The 27519-nt window shown below is 43.5% G+C and overlaps 1 protein-coding gene and 1 long non-coding RNA gene across 5 annotated transcripts in view; one reads left to right on the top strand and one right to left on the bottom strand.

Annotated features, from left to right (window-relative positions):
- Positions 1 to 27519, bottom strand: part of LOC125708726 (catenin delta-2-like) — a 260750-nt gene that overhangs the window by 84980 nt on the left and 148251 nt on the right. For all 4 annotated transcript variants that reach the window (XM_048976476.1, XM_048976477.1, XM_048976479.1 and 1 more), the window contains exon 9: positions 3443 to 3575. In XM_048976476.1, coding sequence (XP_048832433.1) covers positions 3443 to 3575 — 133 coding nt within the window. The remainder of the gene's footprint in view (positions 1 to 3442; positions 3576 to 27519) is intronic.
- LOC125708741 (uncharacterized) lies at positions 17695 to 19995 on the top strand. Its single transcript, XR_007382535.1, has 3 exons — positions 17695 to 17887; positions 18989 to 19171; positions 19761 to 19995. It is a non-coding gene; the product is annotated as an uncharacterized LOC125708741 (long non-coding RNA).

The raw sequence follows: 27519 nt of genomic DNA, 5'->3' as shown, positions 1-27519 counted from the left end.
CGCCCAGCGCACACAGGTGCGTCACAGGAGCGTGTGACTGTGCCGTAAATTCGGCTCATGTCAGGGAGGTGCGGGTGTCTTTTTTCCAAATTTGAGATAGAAACAGACACACGAAACAGAACAGAGGCCACTGGCCACCCGGCAAACCAACAAATGGCTCTTGAATGGTGATGATCTCCTGCTGCACAGCAAGCTGGTTCTGGAGAGCCCTTCAAACAGGAAGTGATGTCAACCACAATGGTGCGACACATGACCAGAATGTCCATGCCCAGGGGATCAGGGCTGTGCAGCCCCATTTCGGACAGGGGGGCATCAGCGGTAACCGAAAGGTCAGCGCAGGTTTGAATTAGTCAATGGCTGGAGCCGAATGAAACGCTCAAAGCCACAAGCTTTGTGTATTTGCCGGCGAGAGGCAGGAAAGCGTCAAGAGGAAGTTCAGCGACGGCCACCAAGATGTGGTGCATCTTTCCAGAAAGCAGGAATCACCACTTTTTTCTATGCAGGGTCAGTGAGATCTTTAGTATTGGATGTTTTTGTAGTGCCACTTCTTGGTATTGGTTTTTCTTACTTTCTTTCTTTCTTGCTTGGTTGGTTGGTTGCTTGCTTCCTTCCTTCCTTCATTCATTCTTTCCTTCCTTCCGCTCAAAATGAAACGCCGGAGGCTTACATCCACTTCGTGATTTGCTCACCTCTGCCAGCTGCTCCATACCCCCCTCCTCCCCCCCCCAACGAAAGGCAGAGGACATCAATGTTATTCCCATATCGATGGGGGCCAGTCCCTGTTCCGTGCACCGCGGTCACTGTGGACCAGCTACCCCGCTTTCCAATATCCCAGGATCCCCTGCTGCTGTGTGGCTCCTCTGCATGCCACAGCTACGGGAGGCAGTGCCAGAGGTGAAGTGGGTAATGGGACAGCCATGCAAGGCCCTCTCACACCGCAGATACCTGATTGTGCTCCTGGCAGCGATACAAACTATGTGGGACTCTACTTCACAGCTCTATATCTATATATCCATCCATCCATCTTCCAACCACTTATCCAGTACAGGGTTGTGGGTGTACATAAGTTCAAGCAGGCACCTTTGTCGGCTTAAACATTTATTATAATAACACATGCAGTATATCCTGCTGACCACAGCACTCATGTTGCCCTAAATGCATTATGTAAGCAGTGTACCACTGTCTCTGCCAGACAGAAGCGTAAATCCAGTGGAAGTCATTCTACGTTTTTTTCCAGCTGGAAGTCCAGTGCAGATTTATGTGTGTCGTGTTGGTGGATGCGTGGTGATACAAATGTACGTTTCCCGTGTGGGTGACATTTAGAGAAACTATGGTCCATCTTATTTGCTGCTTACATATCTCATAACTTGGTACTAATTGAGATATTAAAATCACGAAAGCATCAGTGCCCCTGATTAAATTGGTGCCAATGATCTCGACGACAGGGCAGCCTGCATGCAGGAGTGTGACCACTATGCGTTTGCGGTCACGCTGATATCTCTGAGCCAAGCCTGAAACCCGAGACTGTAGATTCTGATCAAACAGTGTTGGCCAGTCGCCCCGCCTGTGCCGAAAACAAGCTTTCTGCAGTGTGCACAATTCCCACCTGTCTCAGTGAGCAATTCCATTTTTTACTTCAGCGCAAGGTGGTGGATTTGTGTAGGCAGGGACGTGGCCCCGTAAGCTGGAGGTTGCCAGCTCATGTCCCCAGAGGAACCAGGTCGTAGTACCCATCAGCAAGGTAGTTAGCCTGAAATTCTCTGGTAAAATTCTCCTGCCACGCAGATGAGAAGAACCACTATAATGCTGGCTGATTCTGAATCTATGTGCCTCAGTATTGCTAGCTAGTGCATCATTAGTTACACTTCTCTATAACCGAAAATGAGGATGAAGAACCTCCTCCGTCACAATGTTCCCGATAAACGTGAAGAATGATAGACCGATAGCGGCGTACGCAGTAACCTGAAAATGATGACGGATTAACCGTCAGACAAACGACAGCGATTGGAAGACAGACTGAACTTTGCAGCGTTTGTCCTGCCGCTTCATCACCGCTGGGAAGGAGGTGCATGAATCACCTTGGTGAGTAACGCTGTGTCAGCGTCTTACACCAAACACTCTTACTGGCTGCCGAATTGGTGATGCTCATCTAGATGTTGTCTTTTCCTTATGGATCGTGATGTTTAGCTGACCTGGATTTGGGGTTTAACTCCATTTCTTGACCATATGCGTGTGAACCCTGTATGAGTTAAGTCTTGGTTCGTCACCCAAGTGCAAAGACAAAAGGTTTGGGTGAACTGTTGCCTGTGCATGTGACCTGTGATGGACCATCATCTTGTCCAAGGGGTCTCCAGCCTTTAGCTTGCCGAGGTCCCGTACTAGATAAGAAATTATGGAAGACTGATGGATTGTGACATGAAACTTGGTACTATTGTTACTATTGCAAGATATCCATGTGTATACACCCTAAGACCAATAAGTGTAAGCTTGACATATCCGTAAACCTACACACAACTGTTTACTGTAATCCATGTAGTGAGCACGACTTTGCAATGCAGGCAGTCCTGCTGTCTTCTTTGCATTCCAGGCAGTAGCGCCGTATTAATGCCATCACCCTAGCAACCAACAGGCCATCCCATCAATGCTAAGCCCAGCTGAAGTCACACCCCAATCCAGCTCCAGAACAAGAGGAACACATGAGATGTCGCACAGAACCACGGCAACTCCTATCTGACTGCCTCAAAAAGAGTCAGCGGGATTGGAGTGTGTGTTATTAACAGCTAAAGCCGTGCTTGTAATTGTAATTGTATACTGTAAGAAAAAAAACATATATATACACACACACAATAAACACAACAGGTCACTTTTAAAGGTTAAGGAAAAAAAACTAATTGAGAACAATTTGACAGATAACCAAATTTTGCTTTCAAACTCCACACAGTCTAGCTTTTTTGTCTACATTTTTATTATTATTTTTTTATAATTTTAATGTGTGTTAATGGCAGTACTGTTATTCATAGAAAACAAAAACACACATCTGTGGTATAAACAGGTTGCTATCCACTAGTCACATGCTTTCCTTTCGCTTTCGCCAAATTTTGTAATAATGTAACTTCTAAAATAAAATAAATACATTTCCTGCTTTCCTTTGTGCAATAAAAGAAATCCAGGAGACCAGGGGGACAGCATTGAATTCTGAATGCCATCGTGGGAGTTGACAAAAAAACGATATGTATACATGCACACACACACAGAGATACACACCACACACACACACACAGACACAAAACACTTGAGATGGATTCAGAATCTGGCTGTGATACGTCGTCTCCCCCAAGTCACATGGGTAACGGCCACACAAATCAATGGAACTGCTTGCCACCCTTGAGAATGTTGGCCAAACTTGGACCGAGGTGTGGAGCGGGTAGGCGGCGCCAGTTACCTCAGACTTGATCTTATTGTCCCCAAAGCAGAGGTGTTGTAGGTAGGCTGCAGCGTTGGACTGCACTGACGGGAACTGGTGCTGCAGCATCTGAATAACCTCCGGCAGCTCGGGGTCCCTCCAACCAAACTCCCTGCACAGAAAGAGGAAGGCCAGAGTAGCAGGTGAAAACTCCTCCACCATTAGAGTCAAAAACGAAAGCATTACTCATCGTTTTTAGGGCAACCAGTAGGGGAAATTAAAGTAACTTTTTAAAATAAAGTAAATTGCTTCATTTCACATATAACATGGTCACGAACTGCTGAAAATGTTGGTCAGAAAGAATTTCAAGGGAAGAGAGAAGGGTCAAACATTTTCTGTATTCATGAGTAATTTTTCTTGTATCATAATGCATCCAGTTCCCTTCAGGGCCATTCTTTCCAGGCTAATGCCTGCAAACTCTCAAGACCCTGGGAGACAATTTTTAAAATTTAGTTTTCTGTTAAAAAACTAAAAAAATTTCTGAGGTGTCAATCAGGTCCCACACGACGTGCCACCTCCTATGTCTAGCTGTGACGTGTATGAAATGCTGTCCCTGGTGGTCAGGGTTACCGAACGGTCTGAACTCACAGCTTAAGTGCATGAGGATGAATTGGAGAAAGGCAAGAGTGTTTCCACGGTAACTCTCTTTCAACTGTGAATGCAACAGTTGTTGAATTCTACTCTTTGAATGTTTCAATGAGCTGCTTGTTCTGTGATCATTAACTTTGCGACTGCGTTGACGTCTGGCAAAGACAAGCTGACATATATGCAGCTATGGCCCGATAATTTGCTTGGCTGTGTGGAGCAAGAGGGTATAATTAAAGACCTGCACTGCTCAAATAAAAAAAGGCTATTAAGAATACAATCTTTATCTTTTGAAGCTCTATGACAAGGGCTACTCGAGTAATTAGAAATTCAAAGAAACAAGTATTCAGAGATTAAACGGAGAGGGTCGTGGATTTGGTAGACTCAAAGATGAATAGATGTCTACTGTTTGTCTTTGAGGCGGAATGAGTGCATGTGGGATGACAGCGAATGCATCAAAACGCCACCGACGCAGACAACAGCGATGACAGACTCCCCCAAGGAACTGAAATGATCTAATGATTAGATGACAACTGGAGACTTTGTTAAATAATAAAGAAAAGCTTTCAAAATAAACATTAATAATATAAATACGAGTCGTCATGGAGAATCACTGGATATCAGTCACATGATAGATCTGGGACAGTGTTTACACGACGGGATTCTTGTACTGTGAATCTCCTACACAAGATGTAGACATTTACAAACGACTGCCTTGGACAATAAAAGACCTGTAACTCCCATTTCCTAGAAGAGAACGAAAGGTAAAGCTAAACGCAAAAATTAATAACTATGCCGGTTAAAAGACAAGGAATTTGAGACTGAGGGCATGGTGGATTTTACTTGATATGTCACCTGGATGGGGCACCAACCCATCACAGGGCACACTTACACACCAGTCACACACACATACACCTACTTGCAGGGGCTCCTAGAGCAGACTAACACCCAACCAAACTTGAACTCTTGCAGCGTTTTAGTCACATAGAGGTGACTAATGGCTGTCAGTGTGACCTCCCCAACTCCAGCCAGGGTCAAAATGTCAGGGCACCATGCAAAATGGCCACAGGGGCCTTCTTGCACCCCCTGCTGGAGGAGAGCGGGACGTTCCCTAGAGACATCATTGCTGGCCACACATTCGGGCCTATTATAAAGGCACAGTGGAGCAGACAGAGAAACGATCCCCTCCTTTACAGGACACTGCCCCACAGTCTTCCTGCACTCTGCAAAACGAAGGACGTGACTCAGGCGTGGTAGGCCTTGCTGGAGGAGGAGGAGGATTTATACTCTCTTGAAAAGGTATTGAGCTCAAAAAATAAATAAATAAATAAAAAAAGGTCAGGGCTGATACGAGAAGGATTCTAAAATATAGTCCCTCTATAATTACTTTTTTTTCATAGCTAATAAAACCCTGTAAAATAATACCTAAAATTATCTCTCCAGTCTCCAGAACTAAATTGAACTGTATTTTTAAAGTGGCATGCCATCCGTGGAAGAGAGAGAGAGAGAGAGAGAGAGAGAGAGAGAGAGAGAGAGAGAGAGAGAGAGAGAGAGAGAGAATGTGTCTTCTGGTATCATATTGGATGAATTCATTTCTACTTAGGGTGATTGCCAAGACTACATGGCGCAGTCCTGTTATACAAATCCCTTCCCTATATAGCCTGGCTTTGTCAGGTGATTATTGTAAACTGGCAATGACCACACAGTGAAACTCACTTGTAACAAACTGCGATTGTGCATAACTAGCTACGCGAGGAAAAATCACGCGGGAGACCTGGATGCTTTACTTAAAGTATATTTTCAATAATGTAATTGGAAAACAGGCTGTGGCTTTATTATGATTAAATAGACCTGATCCCTGGTAATCTGGAATGGTTTACAGTAACCTATACTGTAGTATTACCAACCGAAACACAACCACAGTCATAGTTAATAGAAATGTATCATGTTTTATATGTGATAAGGAATCTCCTGCTTTTCAGGCCAAACCAATCAGGCAGTCGCTGACACTCATCCCCAGGGAGCAGAGTCGAGCACCGACTGCTCCGCTGCGGCAGACAGACACGATGAGGACCAGGGAAAGATCTGGCAGGCTCAAGGTCCTACAGATGACTTTGGATGAAAAGTTAATATCAGAAAATAAAATGATAATAACAACTGCAAAAAGGAAGATGAACACATCCTCACACACGCCGTAGCCTCACACACAGCTCCCCAAGCACACACACCAGGCGTACACTGAACCACCACCTCTGACGGAGACCAAGGCTGCTTCTCAATACCAAGAACTCAAAGATCATACTTGTGGTCTTAGCGAGACCAATCTTGTTAACTTGTCTTGGGATGCAATGAATCGTGGGATTGCTCTTGTTTGGGAAGGATGGAACCGATGCATCCTTGACATTTGAGACGGGACAAGAACGACATCTTGGGATTTTTACTGCCCTCTGTACTTCCATTCTGAAGTTTTTGGAACTGATCTTAGGCAATGGAAGACGATGCAAACCGTGAAAACCTTAAGACTATGGAAATGTTAAAAGTTGTCAAGCGAGGGTGGGGTGGGGAGTTGCAACTAATGGTGGTATGAGTTGTCAATGGGGGCATTGGGGGGGGGGGGGATGGTAAGAAAAACCATTAAAGGGCACTCAGTAAATTTAAGGCAGGCATGTTTAATAGTTTGGGCAAAAGGGGCCTGCAGGCCAGGGTCACCCTGAAAACCGAGACCCGATTCCTGAAGAGATTTAGGGGTTAATGGCAAAGGAGGAGGTGTTTCAGGAAGCTGGCCAGGGAACAGATCAGCAAACGAGGGAGCTGCGCCGCCATCTTCTCACCTGCGGGGTCACAAAGCCGACAGCAAAAGTCACACGTCAGGGGAAGCTCCTCGTGGAGAATCCGCTTCCGTGGGAGACGAGGCACAGAGAAAGAGGATGCAGAGAGTGGGCTGAGCCCCTCGTCCGCGTCAGCGGGGTGTGCACTGCCGCTGCAGGAAGGGTTTGAATGAGCCAGCTTAATTAGCTGAGCAAACTGGAACCTAACGATGAACGAGAGCGCGGGTACAAAAAAAGTGCCAGCTGTGCCCTTTCCGTACCTCAACCAACACCCAGGAATTAGAAAAAATGCCTATTTCCATAAAAAATGTGAAATTCCCAGACAGGTACACTAATTATGTTTACAAACAGAGACATTTGCCAAATAACAAAATAAAATAAATCCGTGTTAAATATGCACGCCAATTATGCAAAACTACATGCAGTTTATATATATATATATTAAATGAAGCAGATTTTTTTTTCTTTATTACATAATTGAATAACATTCCTTTTTATAGAGTATGTCAGCCATATTGGTAAAACTGGCTGCAAAACACTATGACAGAACGAACAGAACCTTGTGACAGAAGCATGGGGGATTGTACGGGATCATTATTTTGGGTATGGGGGTGGAGTCGGATATGACAAAATTGTGGGGGCGAGCACAACAACAAAAGATACAGGAGATCATCTGGTTGTATGTTCTGGGGCCAGGAGACAAAACAGAAGGCATTATGGGTAATTAGGCACGGATGACGTCAAGACCCAGCCCTGTCTACCACCCCTCGCCCGCCTCATGCACACATTTCATCATGTACATGTATTGTGCTACCTTTCCCATCTTTGAACCTTTTGACATTATAAATGCAGCAAACCACGTCCTTCTCAGTAAAGCTGAAAATAGACATGAAATGGGAATAGACTCAAAAGCTTTTTTGCACCATGATCCTGGATTAACCTACTAGTATGGGGGCACTTTCTTATTCTAATCATGGGTCGCACTGACACACCACTGGGGTGGATTCCTCATCAGTACTTTAATTAATCAGCTTCCTCTGTTCTTTAGCATTTTAATTGGATACTGATTTTGAAATGCACGAAAGTGCTGCTCGCTGATGCGACTGAAAACAGACGGTAAACAGCTGAACCGAAGAGATACTGCTACTCTCCCAGCTGAAGAGGGCACATTACTATGCTGCAAATTAAGTATTTATTCCTATCAAAAGTAGTGTAAGATGCAAGAAGTAACACTATTGTTACTGCATATTTCCTAAGCGATGACATTTTGATATTTTAATGTACGGCAGTAATTAAGTTCAGCAAGTGTAAAACCTTCTTTGTAAGCCCGTTATGTGTTTTTGTCAGATATGCTCTGGAGCAGTGTGAGCACTTTGTGGGTTAAATATCAAAAAAGTCAGACTACGAGCACTGTCAACAAAAATACTATGGAGTACAAAACCGTGTCAAGAAGCACTTGGTTTGTTTTCCATTGACAGGCAGTAATTTCAACAAAGGCTGCAGAAGAGAAAATATTACGGCCCAAGATATCATGCTGCTGTGTAATGACGACCATTTAAAGATGGGGTACATTTTATAACATCACCCAACCAGATTACCCTGATGAAGCACCATTCTAAGCAGGAAATAACACTGAGATAAGGTCACACCGGATATTACAGAGGTTTATTTTGCACAACGAGGGATCAAAATTACGTCCACTGAAAGGACAGCGCGCAATTTGGGATGCGATGCTACGCCAATGTCCTGAAAAAAATAAAATGAACGTCTCCACATCTGAGCGCCAAACAAGCACAGGCTGTGGAACTGCGAAACTCACAAGCTCTCAAATCCGGTCAGACTTCGAGCCTAGAGGAGGGGGGGGGCAGAGTGGGAGAGATATCCAGCACATGGGGAAGCTTAGGGATATTCGGGGGGGGTTGGCTACTCCCAAATAAATAAATAAACTAGTGAAATAAACTAAATCCGTACGTAACTTAAGTACACCTTTTCGGTACACCCCGCCCCCTCCCCCCCCCCCCCCAAAAAAAAAAAACAAACATATAAATAAGCATATCAAACCCCTGTTAATCTGCCATTTTGGCCAATTTCTATACTTCCCTGTATCAAGAACAAATTGCGAGGCAGTGATGCTGAAAATAGCCCAGGCACATAATTCCCCATCATGGAGCAGCCCCGCAACGGCATCCCCCGAGCTACGCATCCCAATTAAATGGAAATAGTTTGGTATTCCTGGGGAATTAAACTGGCAGCATTACCCACTCCGTTTGGGCAGACAATAAAAACACATTTGAGTTGAATGAGGCCCCTGTTTATTGTGTGGCATGGACAGGGGATCCTGACAATGCCAGGTACAGACCCATTGATTATGGTTATTCTTTTTTGCTGAATGGTTTCTAAATAATGTAATGCTGGCTCTCACATCCAATGAAAGACTATTACGTTGGTGGCTTACTCCTGAAGTGTCAAGTTGTGATGAAGTAGGTAGTGGAGATCAGATGTGGCCTTGATAACAGGTGGAGAAACCCAATTATAGATTCTTCGGAGGTGCTTGCTGTGACCGGCAGGAAGTTCACAGCCAGAGGACCTGACCTGTAATTTCACAGCTGTCCAAGAGGATAATGTGGCTTCAGTAATATACTGTAAAGCAGCTTCAGAAAGAGTATAAACGATCAACGAGATGGAATAAGACGATGCCTCAACAAGTGGGTAAAATATCAGCAAGATGACAGAACTTCAAAAAGAGGACAGTTTCAACAAAATGATGGCACTTTAACAAGAGGATGCAGTTTCAATAAAGACGACAGTGTCAGCAAAAGGACACAGCTTCAAACAAGGGGACAGTTTCAACAAGGGAGCACAGTTTCGGACAAGAGTCCCCTGCATCAACAAGAGGATGTGGTGTAAAGAAGAAGACAGTTTCGACAGAAGGACACAACTTCAAACAAAATGACACAGTTTCAAACTAGAGGAGATAGTGACAACAAGAGGACAAATTTCAATCAAGAGGACTTGGCTACAACAAGAGAACACAACTGCAACAGTGAAATATAGCTTCAACAAGAGGACACGTCAAGAAGAGGGCATGGTGTAAAGCAGAGGCTGATGACTTCAAAACGTGGGTACAGGTTCAATAAGTGTACATGGGTTCAACAAGAGGACAAAGCTTCAAAAAGAGAGTGGAGCAAGTGTTACAAAGTTCCAAAACCATAATGAAATGGTCATTGATGTGATTTCTTTCATGCTCAGCTACAAGTTTATATCCAACCACCCCCTCTGAAACACAACCAATCAATGAGAAAATGAAGACAGAAGGACTACAAGATCCAAAAGAAGAAAGAACTGAAATCCTCACACCACTGTAAGAGTTATCCAGTGAAGTAGGAGAAAAGGTAAACCAAATTATGAGGATAGGAGGAATGCTACAGACACGTGACAATGAAAGGAGCTTGGATGTGAAGCAGGAATGCCACCACTGATAGTTGAACATTGCCTCACTTTACAGTTTTGGCACAATGCTTGTGAAAACAACTCGGAGATGTAATATAACACACGTGGCTCACTGCATAGTGAGCACACCAAGTTCAAGCACAGGAGAAACGCTACGGTGACAGGACGTGCCTGTTTCCATTCTCCTGCCTTTTTTGACAACTCTAGACCTGCTTTCCAAAATGTGATTTAAGTGTAAATCCTTCACCCCAGGATATTTCAAATACATTTTTTTCAGGCTGCTATTTCAGCTAAATATTTTGACATTTTATGGGTTTTTTTGCCCTTTCCATCACTGATTGTTATGTCTGGTGCAATCTTCAGTGATGATAAGCAAAAACACTGAGTTATTTTACCCAGCTGTCTTAAATCTCTTACCCATTACGGAAGAGTGAAGGCGACAGTGAGACGGGAACCCCGCTGCGTTGGGCGTCTGACCTTGAATGGATACGCATTAAACCGCATTAGCACAGGCTCACCGTTAGGAAATACCCTGCTGACAGGTACAATTCCTAGTGCCTTTCACCTGTGTCCTAAATACATACTTCCTATGGTCACAGATACCTGCACACAGCATTAATGATCCCGTTCGGAGCCACTGTGCCGTTTTCTTCTGTATTTGTAGGCCAGAAGCCAAACTTCTCTTTAATAATAATAATAATAATAATTAATACTTTATTGACCCCTGTGGGGAAACTCTCTTTTTATGTCTCCCTCAACTTGCTCTTTGTAGAGTAAGTTGTCCATGAAGGGCTGCTATCTGTACTGGTGTCCAGGGAGCTGGGGCTCAAGGACCTTGCTGAAGGACCTACAAACGTGCTGAGGCTGGGTTTGAACCTTTGACCTTTTGATTACAGGCACACAGGCTTAGCCCACTGAGCCACACGCTGCCCCAAATCTATCTAGTATCTAATATTTAATACATATCTGCACCGACGCCGGACACTTCAGGGTGCTTAGCACTGTTACCTTACATCCCCAGGGTTGGAGGCCCGAATCCTGCATTTGTTAAGTCTGCATGCTGCCCCTATGTTGCATGAAATTGCATCTGCAGTCCAAAAACTGGCAATTAAGTTAACTTATGTTTCTACAGGATACGACCCTCTGATTGCCCTCTGGAGGTCAGGTGTCCCATCTTTGATATCCCCAACTTACTGAAGCAGCAGGCTTTTATTAGCTTAATGTATAAAAACCCACATTCCATATCCCCAACCCTCCAGGTTTTTGTTGAACCTGAGATATCCCACATAGCTCATAAGTAGCTTCTAATCCCAACATACTGTACTACATAAAATGTTACTATTGATCTCGACCCATTTTGATTGTTATTGGCCTATTAACATAACCTCAATTCATTCAAACCCAACCCATGACCAACATGTCATTGTAATTTACATGGGTGGGGGATATTTCATTGGCCAATCAGGTTTTAACAGTTCAAAAATCCATCCTGTAACCCTGAATAATTAAATTAATTGAATTACTCAAGTCTCCCCACTCTTTGTGAAACACATATTCAGGAGACACCAACAAATTCATGGGAAAGGTGATACATAGTAATGGTCATCATAGAATGCTGACAAATATACCCTTTTTATATAAACTGAAAATAATAAATGGTGAACATACTGGCATATTTAAAGGGGGCAGTCGCAAAGAGGCAGAATAAAAATTAGCTTCCAGGTCACTAGGTATGTCAAAGAAATACTGCAATTGTCAAAGAAATGGCTTAAGACATGATTCACTCCTGAGATAAAAAGAAAAAATAAATACAAAAATGCAAAATAAACCCTATTTCCCAAAGCCCCAGGGAAAACAAGACTGCTTAAAGTGTCACAAATACCTTCCGTGGCCTCTTGAAATACCAGTACTCCCTTAAAACTCTTTTAATATTCAATTTACTGTGGCTCCAAGAAGTGGTTATACCCAGAGACTTGGCATAAATAATTTAATATTTCATCGCTTTAGAGATCAAAATGTTACTGTGCATATTCTGTTAAAGTTCCCCGGCTAATTTCCCAAAGTTTGAACAAAACCTGAAATTCTCCGTTAATAAGGAATGCCCAAATCTCTACCCTGATGAATGCCGTAGGCGTCTGATCATCTTGCCAGCTGGAGTCAAGAACTTGTGTAAAATCCATGCATCAAAATCCCATTTAATACAGGCTTGCACTGCTGTAATGTAGCAGGCAGACAGTGATGGCTGACATTGTTAGGCCTGATCTAATGAATAAGGCTCTTTTGGTTCACGACACGTTTCACTGGGATCTGTGGGAAATCTGAGAAGAAAATTACCTGTTCCGGAAGATAAAAATAATCATGACTTTGGCACGCTCCAGTCTTCAGCGGCACCCCTGCAAAGTGGATGCGGCAAAGGAGTCTGACTGTCTGGTCACTGTCAGCAGAAAGCCAATGCTGACTGCCCACAAGCCAAGCTCTAGTAGACCTAAATAGCAGGAGCTGGTTTGGGGGACGGGGATCAGGAATTTATGTTCAATGACAGGACACGGATACCTGCCCATCAAAAGTTTCATGACATTATTAATGGGCCACCCTAAGCAAGGCTTGGTAAATTACTGACGCAGATGGAGCCGTACCGGATTCCCCTCAAACACAGTAAGCACACACAAGCATTTGCAATTCAGGTCATTGGAGAAAGTGCTAACAGCTCAAATTAGGGAATCATATAGTCATTTGTTCGCGTTTTTGGAATAATAATCTGTGCATCCTCTCCTGCTGCTTGTTTCATTGCATTCCCATGAAAGTACTGCCTTTAGTGTTTCCATCCATCCATCCATCCATCCATCCATCTTCTGCCACTTATCCAGCGCTGGGTCACGGGGACAGCCATCTGAGCTGGGATGCCCAGACCTCCCTTTCCCTTGGGATACCAAGGTGTTCCAGTCTGTCTGAGATATAATCTCTCCAGTATGTCCTGGGTCTGCCCTGGGGCCTCCTGCAGGTTGCACATGCCCAAAACACCTCCCCATGGAGTTATTCAGGAAGCATCCTACATACTGCAGATGTGTAAACCACCTCCACTGGCTCCTGTCGATGTAGAGAAGCAGTGGCACTACTTTGAGCCCCTCCTGAAAGGCTGAGCCCAGACACGCTGCGAAGAAAACTCATTTCTGCTACTTGAATCTGTGATCTCATTCTTTCGGTCACTACCCAAAGCTCATGAACATAGGTGAGGGTAGGAACATACATTGACCAGTAATTCAAATGCTTTGGCTTCCAACTCAGCTCTCCATTTACCACAGTGGAATGCTACACCGTCTGCAGAACTGCTGATGCTGCACCGATCCACCTGTCCATCCCCTGCTCCATACTTCCCACATCCAATGAACAAGACCACGAGATACTTAAGCTGTTCCGGGTGAGGCAGTAACTCATCTCCAACCTGCAAGGGGCGCGGTATCCTTTTCCAGTTAAAAACTATGACTTCAGACTTGGAGGTGTTGATCCTTATCCTGATTGCTTCATACTTAAAGGGCACCCAGTGCATGCTGCCTTTAGTATTTCCTACAGGCTTATTTAACCTATCAAAAAACCAGACTGCAGACAGATGAATATGAGGTTTCACTGTTCTGCATGTTACTTAGCTGATGCTATAAGTGAGGATCAGGCATCAGGGTCAACCGGTGTTCCTAGGGCAATCAGGGCCTTGCTCAAGGACCCCAATGGTGACAGCACCCTGACAGCCATGGGATATGAACCCATAACCATCTGATCACAGGTACAGAAGCCTAATCTGCAGCGTTACATGCCATCCCATGGACCCTGTGATATTGTGTTAGTTTGTGAGGCAGGGGAAGACGCTGAAAGAAACCGAAACAGACTCAGTCATTTCTGCTGGTTGTTACTGGTTGGGCTTACTGGGATGTGTAAACTGCTGAGAATTGCCTGGAAAGAAGTGTCAGGATGCCCTCCCTGCTCATGTCTCTTCAAGTCATCAAACTTGATGGCTCCCAAATATACCGTCACAACCTCCCTGTCTATTCTGCTCACATGACTATTACCCCTGGACCTGACAGCTTACAGGTCACGCTCATTCATTATTTGATTCTTAGGCAGATGGGAGATATAATGATAACTATGATTTATTTGCTATTTACACAGGTAGAAATGTTCAGGTACAGGTAAGTGCACAGGTACATTAATGTTCACATATCCTACCATTTTCTCTCGTGAGACATACAAATGCACACATACATAGCGGAGAGTGAATTCTGGGGTCCGAACACAGGGTCAGCCTTTTATCTAAGACCCCTGGAGCATTTCGTGGGTTAACGATCAAGCTCAAGGGGCTCAAGAGATGACGATTCTGCTAAGAGTGGGATTCAAACCGGTGACCTTGCAATTACAGGCATCTCACATTTCAGACCTCAAAAACACATCTTGATATATTTTGAACATGCATCACAAGAAGTTCATTCTCTAACATCTGAAGGTTCACACAAACCAGCATTTGCACAATCACCCTTTCCACCGCACTGGCGCAGGTGACGGACAGACCCTTGCATGTCAGTGGCAGAGGGGATCCCCAGACAAGGATGTTATCAGCGTAATCTCTCGTTCTTTAGCCAATAAGGCTGTCTGACATTTTGTGGGCATGACTCAGGTGAAGTGTCTGCCACAGACACTTCACCTGAGTCATGTGTCTGTGACCACTGAGTACATGACCTTAGCCGCACTTCCTACATATAGCGATATAGACACAGTGCTGTGCAAAACTCAAAGGCAGTCAAACACAATAATGTTTAAAGGATTGTCACTGTCAAAGTGTGACAGTTTGACTCCTAAAGTCACCCCAGTATTTTACACCCATGTATTTTTGGACTGGACAACTACCCCAACTTGTTTGGCTAATCAACACCTCACTGATTCATTCTGCACATCTGATACGTTTATAAACTCATACAGCATGTATTCACAATCCTAGAAATACATCAGCGTACCATTTGAGGTTAATCAATAATTTGACAAATTACGTTAATTAGATAAGTCAGCAGGTGGTGAAATTTTAACAAATACATGGAACGGCTGAGGTGCCCCCTGAGGAGAGGATTGGGAACTGAAGCGGTGTTCATCCAATCATCTAACAGATATCTGTAATTTTTTGGAGAACAGGTGAAATTCTTATCGTGTTACCATTAGTCTGTATATGTTTTAATGATATTTTTTTTCTAAGAAAATATTCACTTACTCCCAGATAAAACTAATTCTTTGACTGCTTCAGACTTTTCCACAGCATAAAACTGCCAACGCTGCTGTCCCGAAGAACTCAGAGAAGAGGCGTCTGAGGTGAAACAGAGTCCAGCTGGCTGATGGAGGCACACGAAGGAGGATCCAAGCACGAGGCAAGCCCGTGACATCTTCCTGCAGTCAGGAGTCTGCTTTTCCAGGTAAACAAAGGCCCACGCAAGCACACTAAAACCAGCATCCCAGCGGAACGTAAAAGCCACTGTGCTGGAACATTGCCTTTGGTTTTCCCGCTCTTTTCCCCCGTTGCATCGGAATACTTATTTACATAGTCTGGGCTGCACACGTCAGGCTGATGCTTGTGGGGGATGCAACCATCGGTTGATTAAATCAGGAGCTGTGATGCATTTGACCGGCATGCACGCCGCATGAAGCTATGAACCAAACATGTTTAATGCCAGAGCTGGCTTCCTATGCCTTTTATATTTAATAAAGGAGAAAAAAATCATTCCTTTGCTCTACATTTTTGCTGGCATCACTGTAACATGATCAGAGGCAGCCCTGGTCCTCAGGCTGAAGCTCTTTGCTTTTAGGGCTATGACTAAAGAAGAGATTGACTCTGCTCCGCTTGGTACAGAGTGATGTTCCTGATGTATCAGGACACAATAAAAGAGAACAGCAGGTGCCAAAACAAGCGCATGCATTTACAACAACTGCCCAGTACAGAAATGTACTCTCTGTTACTCAGGCTTTTTTCCACTTTGTACTTTTTAACATGCTACAAAATGATGATAGAATGTGATGTGGATGCATCACCAAATGGTTACCAGATCAAACGATATTTCAGAGACGTATGGACCAGGTGAGATATCGGAAAATTCTCTCCATAAATGGAGAAAATTATGTTTTGTTGGCCAGGTGAACCCAAGGCTGTGGATCTTTAAAAAGCTTACAATGATTTCTGTATATCATACACATGACCTCACCACAACCCTGTAGTAGATGATGGTATGGAATATGAACAAAGGGGTGGATGGATAGATGGATGGATGACAGATGGATGGACGGATGAAGACAGCATCAGACTGAGTGAAAAGGCCAGGCTCTGTCTTTTGCTTGCTGGTCATCTCACACGTCATTTTCCTAAAGAGGACCAGTCACCCTGAGCTTTAAGCAATGGCTGTGACCGTTTAAGAATGAATCACAGGCTATAACTGGGGTAGGGACTGAGAGAGGCTCAGAAGAGGCCATTCTGTCCATCAAGCTCGTTTGGGCAGATCTTAACTAATATCTTAACTAATATATCTAACTCTGATTTAAAGGAACCCAGGGTTTTAACTTGAACTACACTAACAGGGAAACTAGTCCATACTCTAACTACACACCGTGTAAAGAAGTGTTTTCTCAAATCCAGTTTAAAATGTTCTCCCGCTAATTTCCACCTATGGCCACGAGTTCTAGTATTTAAACTAATATTGAAATAGCCATTTGGCTGAACAGCACCCAGACCTGTTAGAATCTTATATACCTCGATCATGTCGCCCCTTAGTGACTTTAGCTCGAAGCTGATTAAATGCCGAGGCTGATTATGCCAAGAAGACATTTCTATAAAATCTACAGAAAAATAGCTACAATTTCTATAGACATTTCTTGGATAATTTGGCTAGAATAAGAAGACATACCACGCTTGTCTCATTCCTGCATCAGGTCTCCTGATCTCTTGACAGTTTACTGGTTGAGTTAACCCCCCCCCCCCCCCCCCCCCCGAATTTGCTAGATAAAAGATTAGAAGCTGAAATGTTCAAATACCATGTAATGTGTCTTATTAACATTCCCAAAACTGACAGGAAGTTCATTACGGATGGAGACCCAAAGAAACCGTCAATGATGCGGCAAAAAAAAAAGGAGGGAAAAAAAACAGTGAGTCCATCTTCGTGGTGGGAGCTCGACCCTGTGAGGCTGATGCTGAGAAGCTTGGAAGCAGAAACCATATGCTGCCGTTCTCCCTCTACTCCCCAACCCCCCCTCTCCGCACACGCCCTGTGGGAAGATGACGAAGCAAAACAAAGAGCGCGGCGTGACTCATCCCGCAAGGGAACGCGTTGCTACTGCTAACATGTGCCTTCCATTCTGATCCAAGTCTGAGAACTGCACCACAGTGACAGCGGGACCCTCTGAAGGTAACAGAGCAGACCAGGCCATCAGCGTGATGGCCGAGACCTGAAGAGGGAGTGCGAGCCCACCACGGTCTAGGCATGGATGTCGGGAGACCACTTATCCGTCCTTAGGAAATCTGAAAGGATTCCACCAGAAAGGGGTGAGAGTTGCAATGGAGCAGACAGAAACATACTGACTGCAAAGTGGCCGTTAAGACGTGCTGACTGCAAGGGACCGAGGTGTGTCAAAGATGCTACGGGGTGACACTTTTAGGGGATTCGCGCTTGACGATGGCCAGCACCTGGGCTCAAGCCCAGCTTGTACTGTCGCAGGTCGTATTTTACAATTCAGGGCTGTCGCCCGGCGCATCTCCAGCGACAGACGGGGGGAAGTCCAACGGGCCGTGTAATTACAAAACTCTGCCGGTTCGACTGCGGCAAGCTTGCCGAGGCGTGTCCAGCGCTTAAAATAAATACGTCGAATGCATATGCTCTCCTTCGCTTCTCGTTGGCCGAACCCCAGTAGGATCGCGACTCGTGTTCCTCCTTCATATAAACCCAGTTGGCACCGTACAACATCCCAGCCGCTGGTGGATTCGCTTAAAAGGGTGAGAAAGGGACTTGTTATAAGAGGCACAACCGTTTATCTTCTGATTGCATGCCAGTGACAAACAGGATGTTTAAGAAGCATTTAATTCCCATCGCAGGAAGTGATCCCTGCGCAAAGAGACTAAACGCTTTCTTCATGTCATCATACACAAAGAAAACAAAAAAATCCATGAAAAAATACACTTAAGACGATAATGGTGTGAGCCGCAAGAGGTTCTGTTGTGGATCTATTACTGAAGCATTTTCAGCTCTGAAAAGGGGAACGACAAACTGCCATTACAGCAAAGATGAATAATATTACCTGTTGGTAAGCATTCAATGTATTAACATGCAATCAGAATTGTCAGTTTCGCAATCGCATGAATTCAAAGAGCAACCAGAATCAGCCTCTTTAGTTCCCAGCATCTCTGTTTGACCTACGCTCTTCCAAAATGTAATATTTACAGTATACAGGAAATATTATACGTGTTTCCTGACTCTTTATAATCAAAAAAGAAAAAAAAACATCATACCCTACACCTCTTGCAGTTCCTTTGTGTGACTGTTTTTCTTTTACAGGTTTATATTACGCAAGTCTCCAAACCTATTACCTATTCCCACTGAGTCAAATAATTGATTGTTAATGCTTGATTTCCTCCATGTTGTTGCTAAAGGTCAAACTCAAGACAAGAGTAGATTTCTGAAGAGAGACCTGCACGGCTTCGCATTTTCACTGCAAATGCTCACCCTCCCGACCAACATTAAGGCAAGAGGAGCACACGCACTTGCAAACTGCTCTTTTCTGAAATTTCAAAGACCATGCAGGATAAGGTGCAGGGATACCCCACAAATCCATGGTGAGTCCACAGATATTCAGGTAGACCTCTGAACTCTTGACGAGGTAATGCCTTTGTAGACCAATAGGAACAGTCGCAGTGATTAGCTTAGACCATCACATGACATGGGCGGTCGCAAGTCACCTAACCTCAGGCATGTTATACCTGAGACAACTTTCCAGGCTAGAATGTTTTAGCATTTCTTACCCGAAGTAGGACTCATGGCCGAAGGGACTTTCGCCAAAACCCTTTTGGTACGTTTCCCCAGAAACTCGATCCTCCGCTTTCCATCTATTTGGTTTTCAGATAAAAGTGGCTCCTATTAAACGAAAGCCGACGACACATCAAGCAACTTACCACAAAGTCTAACAATAACACATAATTAGCGTACGGACACCTAGCCCCATGGACTGACTAGTTAATTTTCAAGCGCTGAAAATATTAATGACCCCATAGAGGCTAAGATACAATGGTTGTTTGTGTAAGCACCAGCTAACGAGGATAAAAGGCTTGATGGATGCTAATGGTACTCTTGACAAGGCCTGTAATTACCGTAAACAACAGGAGTGGGATTGGTCACACAGAGTCTGACAACTCCTTTCTTTCTCAGGGAGCACAATGACAGCCCTTAAACTAAAGTGGAAATCTTACCATGACGTACATACCAAACAGCGGGATTGCTCCGTACAGAAGATTAATCACGTAACGTATTGTCTAAGCCTTTAGAATGCCTTGTACTTGTGATCACTATTGTTTTGTATCTTGTAACAAGTCACGACTTAATCTCGAAGATAAACTGAGTCTCCTGTTCGATGGAAAAGAAGATGGCAGACGATTTCGGCGAATACGATGCTTGATTCGTTCATCTCGAACCTAAGAGCGTAACTGAAATGTAGAAGGTCACATCTTCACTGTTTTAACGGCTAAGTAAAGGATACAGAGCTGGAATAGGACAGAGGGAATAGAATGATAAAGGAGTCTTCCGTTTAATTGTTGGGAGACAAGTGCAAGCTCCTCCTGAGCCAGAGGAGATGAACCTCCAAGCAGGACCTTGTTCCCACTGCTATACTTCTGTCTCCTGCTGTTGCAGCTGATCTTCTGCAGCTTTTGTCCTCACCAAGGCTGCCATACTGGAGCAGATCGATTCCCCTGAACCGCTGCTGCCCAGGACTTTAGTTACCCCTCCTTTGTCTGCCCTCCAGGGCTGCGGTCTCTGGGTGCAAAGCAAACCGATTTAACAGTGAGGAAGCTACCTTATCAGCAAGGTCACAGGAGGTGCCATGTGACCTCCGCGGGAGGCGGGCAAAACTAGGAGGCCCTCGCCATGCCGGCCACGCCAGCTGTGCCACGCACTGGCACCTTGGACACTGCTGGGTGTATTTTAACTACTGTTAGGAGTGTGTTTGTAATTTACAGGCTCTGGGCACAAATCTCTCCCCACAAATGCAGCAGCCCTGTAAAAAACAGATGCTGTTAGGGGCTGTTAATCATAAGAAAGTGAGAGCAAACGGATGGTGTATAGAGACAGAAAGATAACAATGGTATGAGTCTGTGTGTTGGGAGCAGGGTTGCTATCCATAATGAAAACCACAACTTTAGAAAAGCATCTTTGCAAACTGTAAAATAAAATAAAAAACTACAACTAAATGGAAAACTCTAAATATCAGCTCAAACTAACTGAAATAAAATAAAAGAGAATGTCAAGTACTTTTCATAACTGTTTTAAATATCATTTTATTTTTAATTATTAGGAATAATACCTGGAATATGTTTTGAGGACATAGTATGCAATGTTTATTCACGTAGGATTCTCTTAAGAACAGACACATTCAACTTTCAGTCCATCCATTTAAATAAGATTACTTAAGGTTAAAATGACACTCACATTATCATCTATCTATCTATCTATCTATCTATCTATCTATCTATCTATCTATCTATCTATCTATCTATCTATCTATCTATCTATCTATCTATCTATCTATCTATCTATCTATCTATCTATCTATCTATCTATGTCTGCGTGTCATTTTAAAATAATACAATAGGATAGATCTTTATTATCATTGTTTTAAAAAACAACAAAAGATAATAATGATATGTCGCCCATTCAAAGTGTTTAAAGTGTAAATCTATCTATCAGAAATAAGAAATCAGGAAAAAAAACATTATTGATCGCATAGGGAAAATGCTTATGCTACAACTGCAGACAGACACCGTTTCACATGATAAACCCGACATACACACATAGCAGGAAGGGAAAGTAATACCACAAACAGAAGTTAAAGAGAAATAAAATCTAAAATATAAAAGACAGAATAGGTATCAAATAAACTACAATTTCAACTCTTTAAGAGAAAAAGATAGATAATCTGTTTTCAAAATGTAACTAGTTCCTTATAATGGATAAGGGGTAAATTAGCTATAAAAAAAACTGCCCAGTGGAGGTATTTGATAGGGTCTATCTATACCTATATATCTATATGTCAACTAAGTAGAAATCAAATAAAATATAAAAACTCATAAGACCACACTAAAACCTCATAAAACTGAAATGGAAACTGGAATAATATAACAAAAAAACTTAAATAATAAAAAAAAATTATACTGAGACTGGCTGGGTATGGGGAGCGTGTCTGAAAGCGCATTATATGCAGAACTGCGAGTGGAGAGCCATTCAGGTTAGGAGGGACCGTGTGCTGGGTGGAGGTGAACACCATCTCCTGCCCACCAGGAGCAAATCCTTCTTGGGCTAAAATAATTGGCTCGAGGGCCTAGAACGTTTCGTACAGGCACACACACACTAGATCCACTCAACAAATGAGGATTAAAGGACCCTTATTTACCGTAAGAAATAAACCCACGGGGCACATCCCACATTCGTTGAACTGGCTGCCGTTCGACATTCCCAGGTCAGAATGAAATCAGAGGCTGTGTAACAAAATCACAAGATAGCTGCTCCGGGGAACATTTAAGTCTTGACTCGCTGAAACAACATTGCTGTCACTTGTCATACAAGCCGTAGTGCAGAGGTAACTCTGTTTGCTTAACGAAACATTACGTAGATTAGGTCTGAAAAGCGTTGTTTCAACAATATTTCAAAGGAGAGGCCGAAACTGGGAATAACATGTGTTATGTACCCATTATATCATTTACAGGCGAAGTAATTTCACAGATAGGGAAAAATCCCCAACTTTGCGAAGGTGACTTAATACAGGCATTGTGCTTTCTCCCAAGACTTCTGTGTACCAGGAGGCCGACTCAAGCTGTGATTTAAGGCAGCAAAGGATGGCCCGGTCTGTAACAGTGGGGAATATGATTTCCTAAATGTGTAAATTGATTTATTATGTCCTAGTTATTCTTCAGATAGCTATGTGGGATGCATCTTGATTGCTGGTGGAGAGAGCCTGGCAGGTATGACACATAGTTCCTCACTTTCCTGTGGCCCAAGGGGTTCAGGGATGTTATTTCACTACGTGGTGGAGCTTCGATCACCTGATTACCGTGGTCTTGCCCGAGAGGTCCCATTAGAAGACCTCAGTTATATTCCCTGGTCTTGCTCTTCTGGGAAACTGACCCCCAGATGGGTTCACGGGTTCTTGCCACTGTTCCATACCAGACATAGGGTCAGGTCCAGTCCTTAGAGCGTTTCCACCTGGCAGTATGCTGGAAGCAGAGGCGAGAGTCATACTGTTGAGAAGGAGGGACCGTGTGCTGGATAGAGGTAGGGTGACCACCTAATCCATGTCAGGAGGGACACTATGAGCTACAACAGGGTTTGTAAACTACCCTTTCAACCATTTCAAATAAAAGGACCAGGATTTCACTCAAGCACTGAGTTCTTGCTGTGTGCTGATTGGTCAGTCTTCTATAATAATGCACGTGTCACTGATGTTAATGTGAAACAGCTGGATGAGTCTTTCAATCAAGAAAACAAACCAGTAAAAAGCACAAGAAGTTCTGAACTAATTAGCCAAGCACAAGAGCCTTTCAGTTTTTAAGTGGTTTGTAAAACCTGAAGTAGCTCACACTGTCCCTCCTGACATGGATTAGATGGTCACCCTAGACAGAGCTGAGCTTCAGTGATCACACAGTGACCAGAAGCAAATATTTCACGGGCAAAAATGACTGGCTCAGGGGCTCAGACTGTTCCGTACAAGTTTACACGCACGCTTTAAGCCGGCAGGCTTTAGTGGACATGGCACATACACGCAGTCTAAGGGGGTAAAGATGGTGTTTAACAGCAAGTCTTCTCCTGTGTGCCGTTTATCCTTGGAGGGGCAATTGATGGCTGAGGGGCATGAAGGTTCTGGGAAAAACAGAGCTGACTCCTGGCCTCAAGCTAAAGACCACTGTGGTGTGCAAGGAGGAGATCGATAAAGCCTGCTTCACACTTAATCATAGTTATCTGTCTCTTATTTATTGACCCCCTGGCTTCCCCTACCTTCCATATCACAAAAACCTCATATCTGTTGTCTGAGTTTCACACATGGATGGTGCATAAAACAATTTAATGATTCTTGAAGCACAGATTTCCAAAAAAGCACCGTATATTTTTATCAGAATCAACATGTGATAAATTTTAAAGTCGTCTTCGGCGATGCAGTGTACTTTTCGCGTCTATTTCAGTTTATATCTCGCTGAAATCTTCATGTAGAATCAGGAAAAAAATGCTGACTAAATCCGTAATCTGTCTTCTTTTCAAAAAGCCAACTGCCAGAAGTATTAAAGTTTTTAAAATTAGGTTAAATCGGCAAAAAAGTAAACCATGTCACCTTTCTTTGTTTTACCTGCAATTGGGGCATGTAGTGTTGCCCTCACCTGAAGATCGCTATTCGCATTCTAAATAGCTGCATTTACGCATTCGCATGGTAATTAGATGAACAGCGCAGCGGTAAAACACGATCCAGATACATCCCCATCAGCACCATAAAAGGGGGGGGGGGGGGGAGTGTGTGCCCAGGTGTTACACATGAAAGTTGCTACTGTACATATTCAATGAAAGGAGCCAGAAATACTAACATGAGTTAGGTTTTTCTTATTTATTTATCAAACTAAATGTTGCAGCTACACCACTTAGTCATCTTCATGTAGCCAAGACTTTGGTGATCAGATATCTGAGATCAAAACAAACTACCTTGTACAAACTTACTATGTACTTTTATAATATTTCTGCAAGTGTTCCAAACTACAATTTACAATGTCTATGATTTGATGTCAAATTACAAATGTCACTTAAATCTGACATATTTACAAAGTACACTAAGATTAAGATGAGTTTAATTCCAAAACAAATATATAAGAAATAATTTATTCGCCATGAATTAAGTTTACGATACTGAATGAAATGTGTGACCATGCCCCAGCCAGTGACAGTGTGTTCCCTACCCCTAGATCCCAGAGGGTTAAGCTGATTCATACTGTACTTTAATCAGTTGCACGTTTCTCAGTCCTGGGGGATGTCAGTGTGCTGAAAGGCACCGTTTTGTGGTGTGATTAGACATTTCAGGTGCATTTTTTTGGCTGTTGGAGATGGGGAATCTAATAGGCCGAGACGGACATAGGTGAGGCCCCCACGCCAGCAGTGGTTCTTCCAAACAGGTTAACCATGCTAAACGTGGATGGACGTCACTGGGGCACTCGCCCTGGGGACAGGGGAGGACGCTTCCCTATTCTCAGGGACGCCAACTCTCACACATCTGGCGTGACACTCACGCTTTCAGACTCTCACTCTCACGCAAGAAATTTTATGGCAAATATAAATTATTCCATTATTAACCAAAAATTAGCTACATCAAAAGTGTCAGGGTAGTTTGCAAACTCTATTTACAAGGTAACAAAACTGTTACATACATGTAAGTGTATGTACTGTACACTTGTCTAGAATTGAAAATCTCACTCCAGCCAGCTAACCGAAGTCGGGAATCCTGAGTTTGCATCAGAGAGCCGACGGTTTCATAAGCACCTTGGTCTTACATGGACAGGGAGCTCTTTGACTGGCTTTATAAAAACTGGGGACGAGTATCTCTCACTCATTAAACTACACCCTACCTCCCACACCAGCGACTCACCCATCGGGGGAGATTCCGTCACTGACTGCTGAGCGAATATGACAACCTTCACTTGCCATTAAATCATCTCTTCATTCCTTCATGACATTAGAAGCTCACATGTACGTGGATGTCGATGATTTAGCTTTAATCAAAGGCCTTTAGTCTTGATCATTCACATTCATTGTATCTGTCGATGGTTCTAATGAATTAATGAATGCAGACTTCAGACTTTACCCATTTACCTGACTCTGTCATCCAAAATGAAGTGCAATGAAAGCAAGAGTTTCCTTTTTTATGTGTGTTTCCTGGGATTTGAATCCCCCACTCTTTGCATGACTAGCATAATGCCATATTTGTTGAATTACAGAAGCTGTTAGTTATACTGAATGAAAGTGGTGAGTCAAAACTACAACACCCTTTTAGGGGTTTCACTGGCAAATTTGTAAAGGTAAATCCTCAACCAGCAAAGACACTGAACCCAATCAGTAAAGACTAGAGGGTGGTCCTGTTCACGCTGTCCGCCATAGCTCACTGTGTTCACTATTGTTCTTGAGACCAAAGCAAACAACACAGTACAGAATTAAACAGTGTGAAAGTAAATGTGGAGTAATGTATATAATCTATGCAAACAAAACCAACATGGCTTCATTGTTTAAATGAGCATTTTTATGCTAATCTCTTTCAATACATTGTATGGTAATTAGGGGATATCAGTGAGGTCTGTGAAGGGTGAGTAACATTAACAGAGGATGGTGTAACGAATTTACGCTTTGGCCAAGAAGGTGCAGTGAAAAAATGATAATTAAAAAAGACTTTCAAATCCAAAGACTAGCCAAACATGTCCTGCTACACGGAAAACATTTACTGAAAGCGCATTAGTTATTCTGAACAGGTCAGCTGTTACTTGTCCCTAATACAAAATGAGCTCAGATGTTTTCAGGGTTGCCAACTTCGGTTTGCTGGCTGGCATTAGATTTTCAATACGAGACAGGTCTGAACATGCATTTACATGTATGTAACAGTCTTATTACCTTGTAAATAGTCTGTAGGGTTTGCAGACTGCCCCAGTACTTTTGATGCAGCTATCCATCCATCCATTTTCTAAACCGCTTATCCTACTGGGTCGCGGGGGGTCCGGAGCCTATCCTGGAAACAATGGGCACGAGGCAGGGAACAACCCAGGATGGGGAGCCAGCCCATCACAGGACACATTCACATACCATTCACTTACACATGTACTCCTATGGGCAATTTAGTAACTCCAATTATAGCCTCAGCATGCTTTTGGACTGTGGGGGGAAACCGGAGTACCCGGAGGAAACCCCACGACGACATGGGGAGAACATGCAAACTCCGCGCACATGTGACCCAGGCGGAGACTCGAACCCGGGTCCCAGAGGTGTGAGGCAACAGTGCTAACCACTGCACCACCATGCCGCCCTTGATGTAGTTAATTTTAGGATAATAACGGAAAAATATAGATTTGCCAAAAGATTTCTTGAGCCTGACAGTCTGAAAGCGAGAGTGTCACGCCAGATGCGTGAGAGTTGGCAACCAAGTAATTTTATTTGTTTATTCAAATGAGAGTTGAAAGTGCGTAAAGGTAGATGTAAATATACCTTAATGAAGAGACTGACCAAGGATGGTGCCTGAAAGCCCACTTCCTGGGGAAAGGCATGCAGGCGTGCAGCATGAAGCGGGTCGTACCATGTCATGATGTGAATGAACTGCCAGGGCAAAGGAAGAGAGAACCAGGCCTGGACTGCTTGCTTTGTCCCTAAAACCCAGTCACCTGCTCTTCATTGTGGGCCGCTGCGCTAAATTTACTTAGCTTCCGCATTATGATAACGACAGTCGAGATTCATGGAAAGTTTTGCCATTTCTTTTATCAATTCGTTTTTAAATGTCCTTTTGCGGGAGGTCGCTTCAATATTAACCGTGAATGGAAATCTAACAGTCTATTAAAGCACACTAAGAGGATTGGGGGGGGGGGGCACTTTTATTCCATTTTTCTGCATAAAATTATGAGGATGAAACAGGAGAACCTCACGAATGCCGTGTCTGCAAGTACCTTCATACGAATATTTAAAAAGCAAAGTTTGGAAACTGCCTTACAACAAAAACCATAGCCAACACACACACACACACACACACATACACAGGCTTGTATTCATATCTTTGTGGGGACCATCCATTCATTTATATGGGCAAAACCCTAATGCCAACAACCTTAACATCTATCCAGCCATAACCTTAACCATAAATAATCAAACAAAAAATGCAAGACCTTTGGCATTTTTAGTTTTTTGATTGCAG

This window comes from Brienomyrus brachyistius, chromosome 15 (genome assembly GCF_023856365.1).
Source record: "Brienomyrus brachyistius isolate T26 chromosome 15, BBRACH_0.4, whole genome shotgun sequence".
NCBI classification, from domain to species: domain Eukaryota; kingdom Metazoa; phylum Chordata; class Actinopteri; order Osteoglossiformes; family Mormyridae; genus Brienomyrus; species Brienomyrus brachyistius.
Note: the sequence above shows the minus strand (reverse complement) of the source record. Positions and strands in the feature narration are given on the sequence as shown.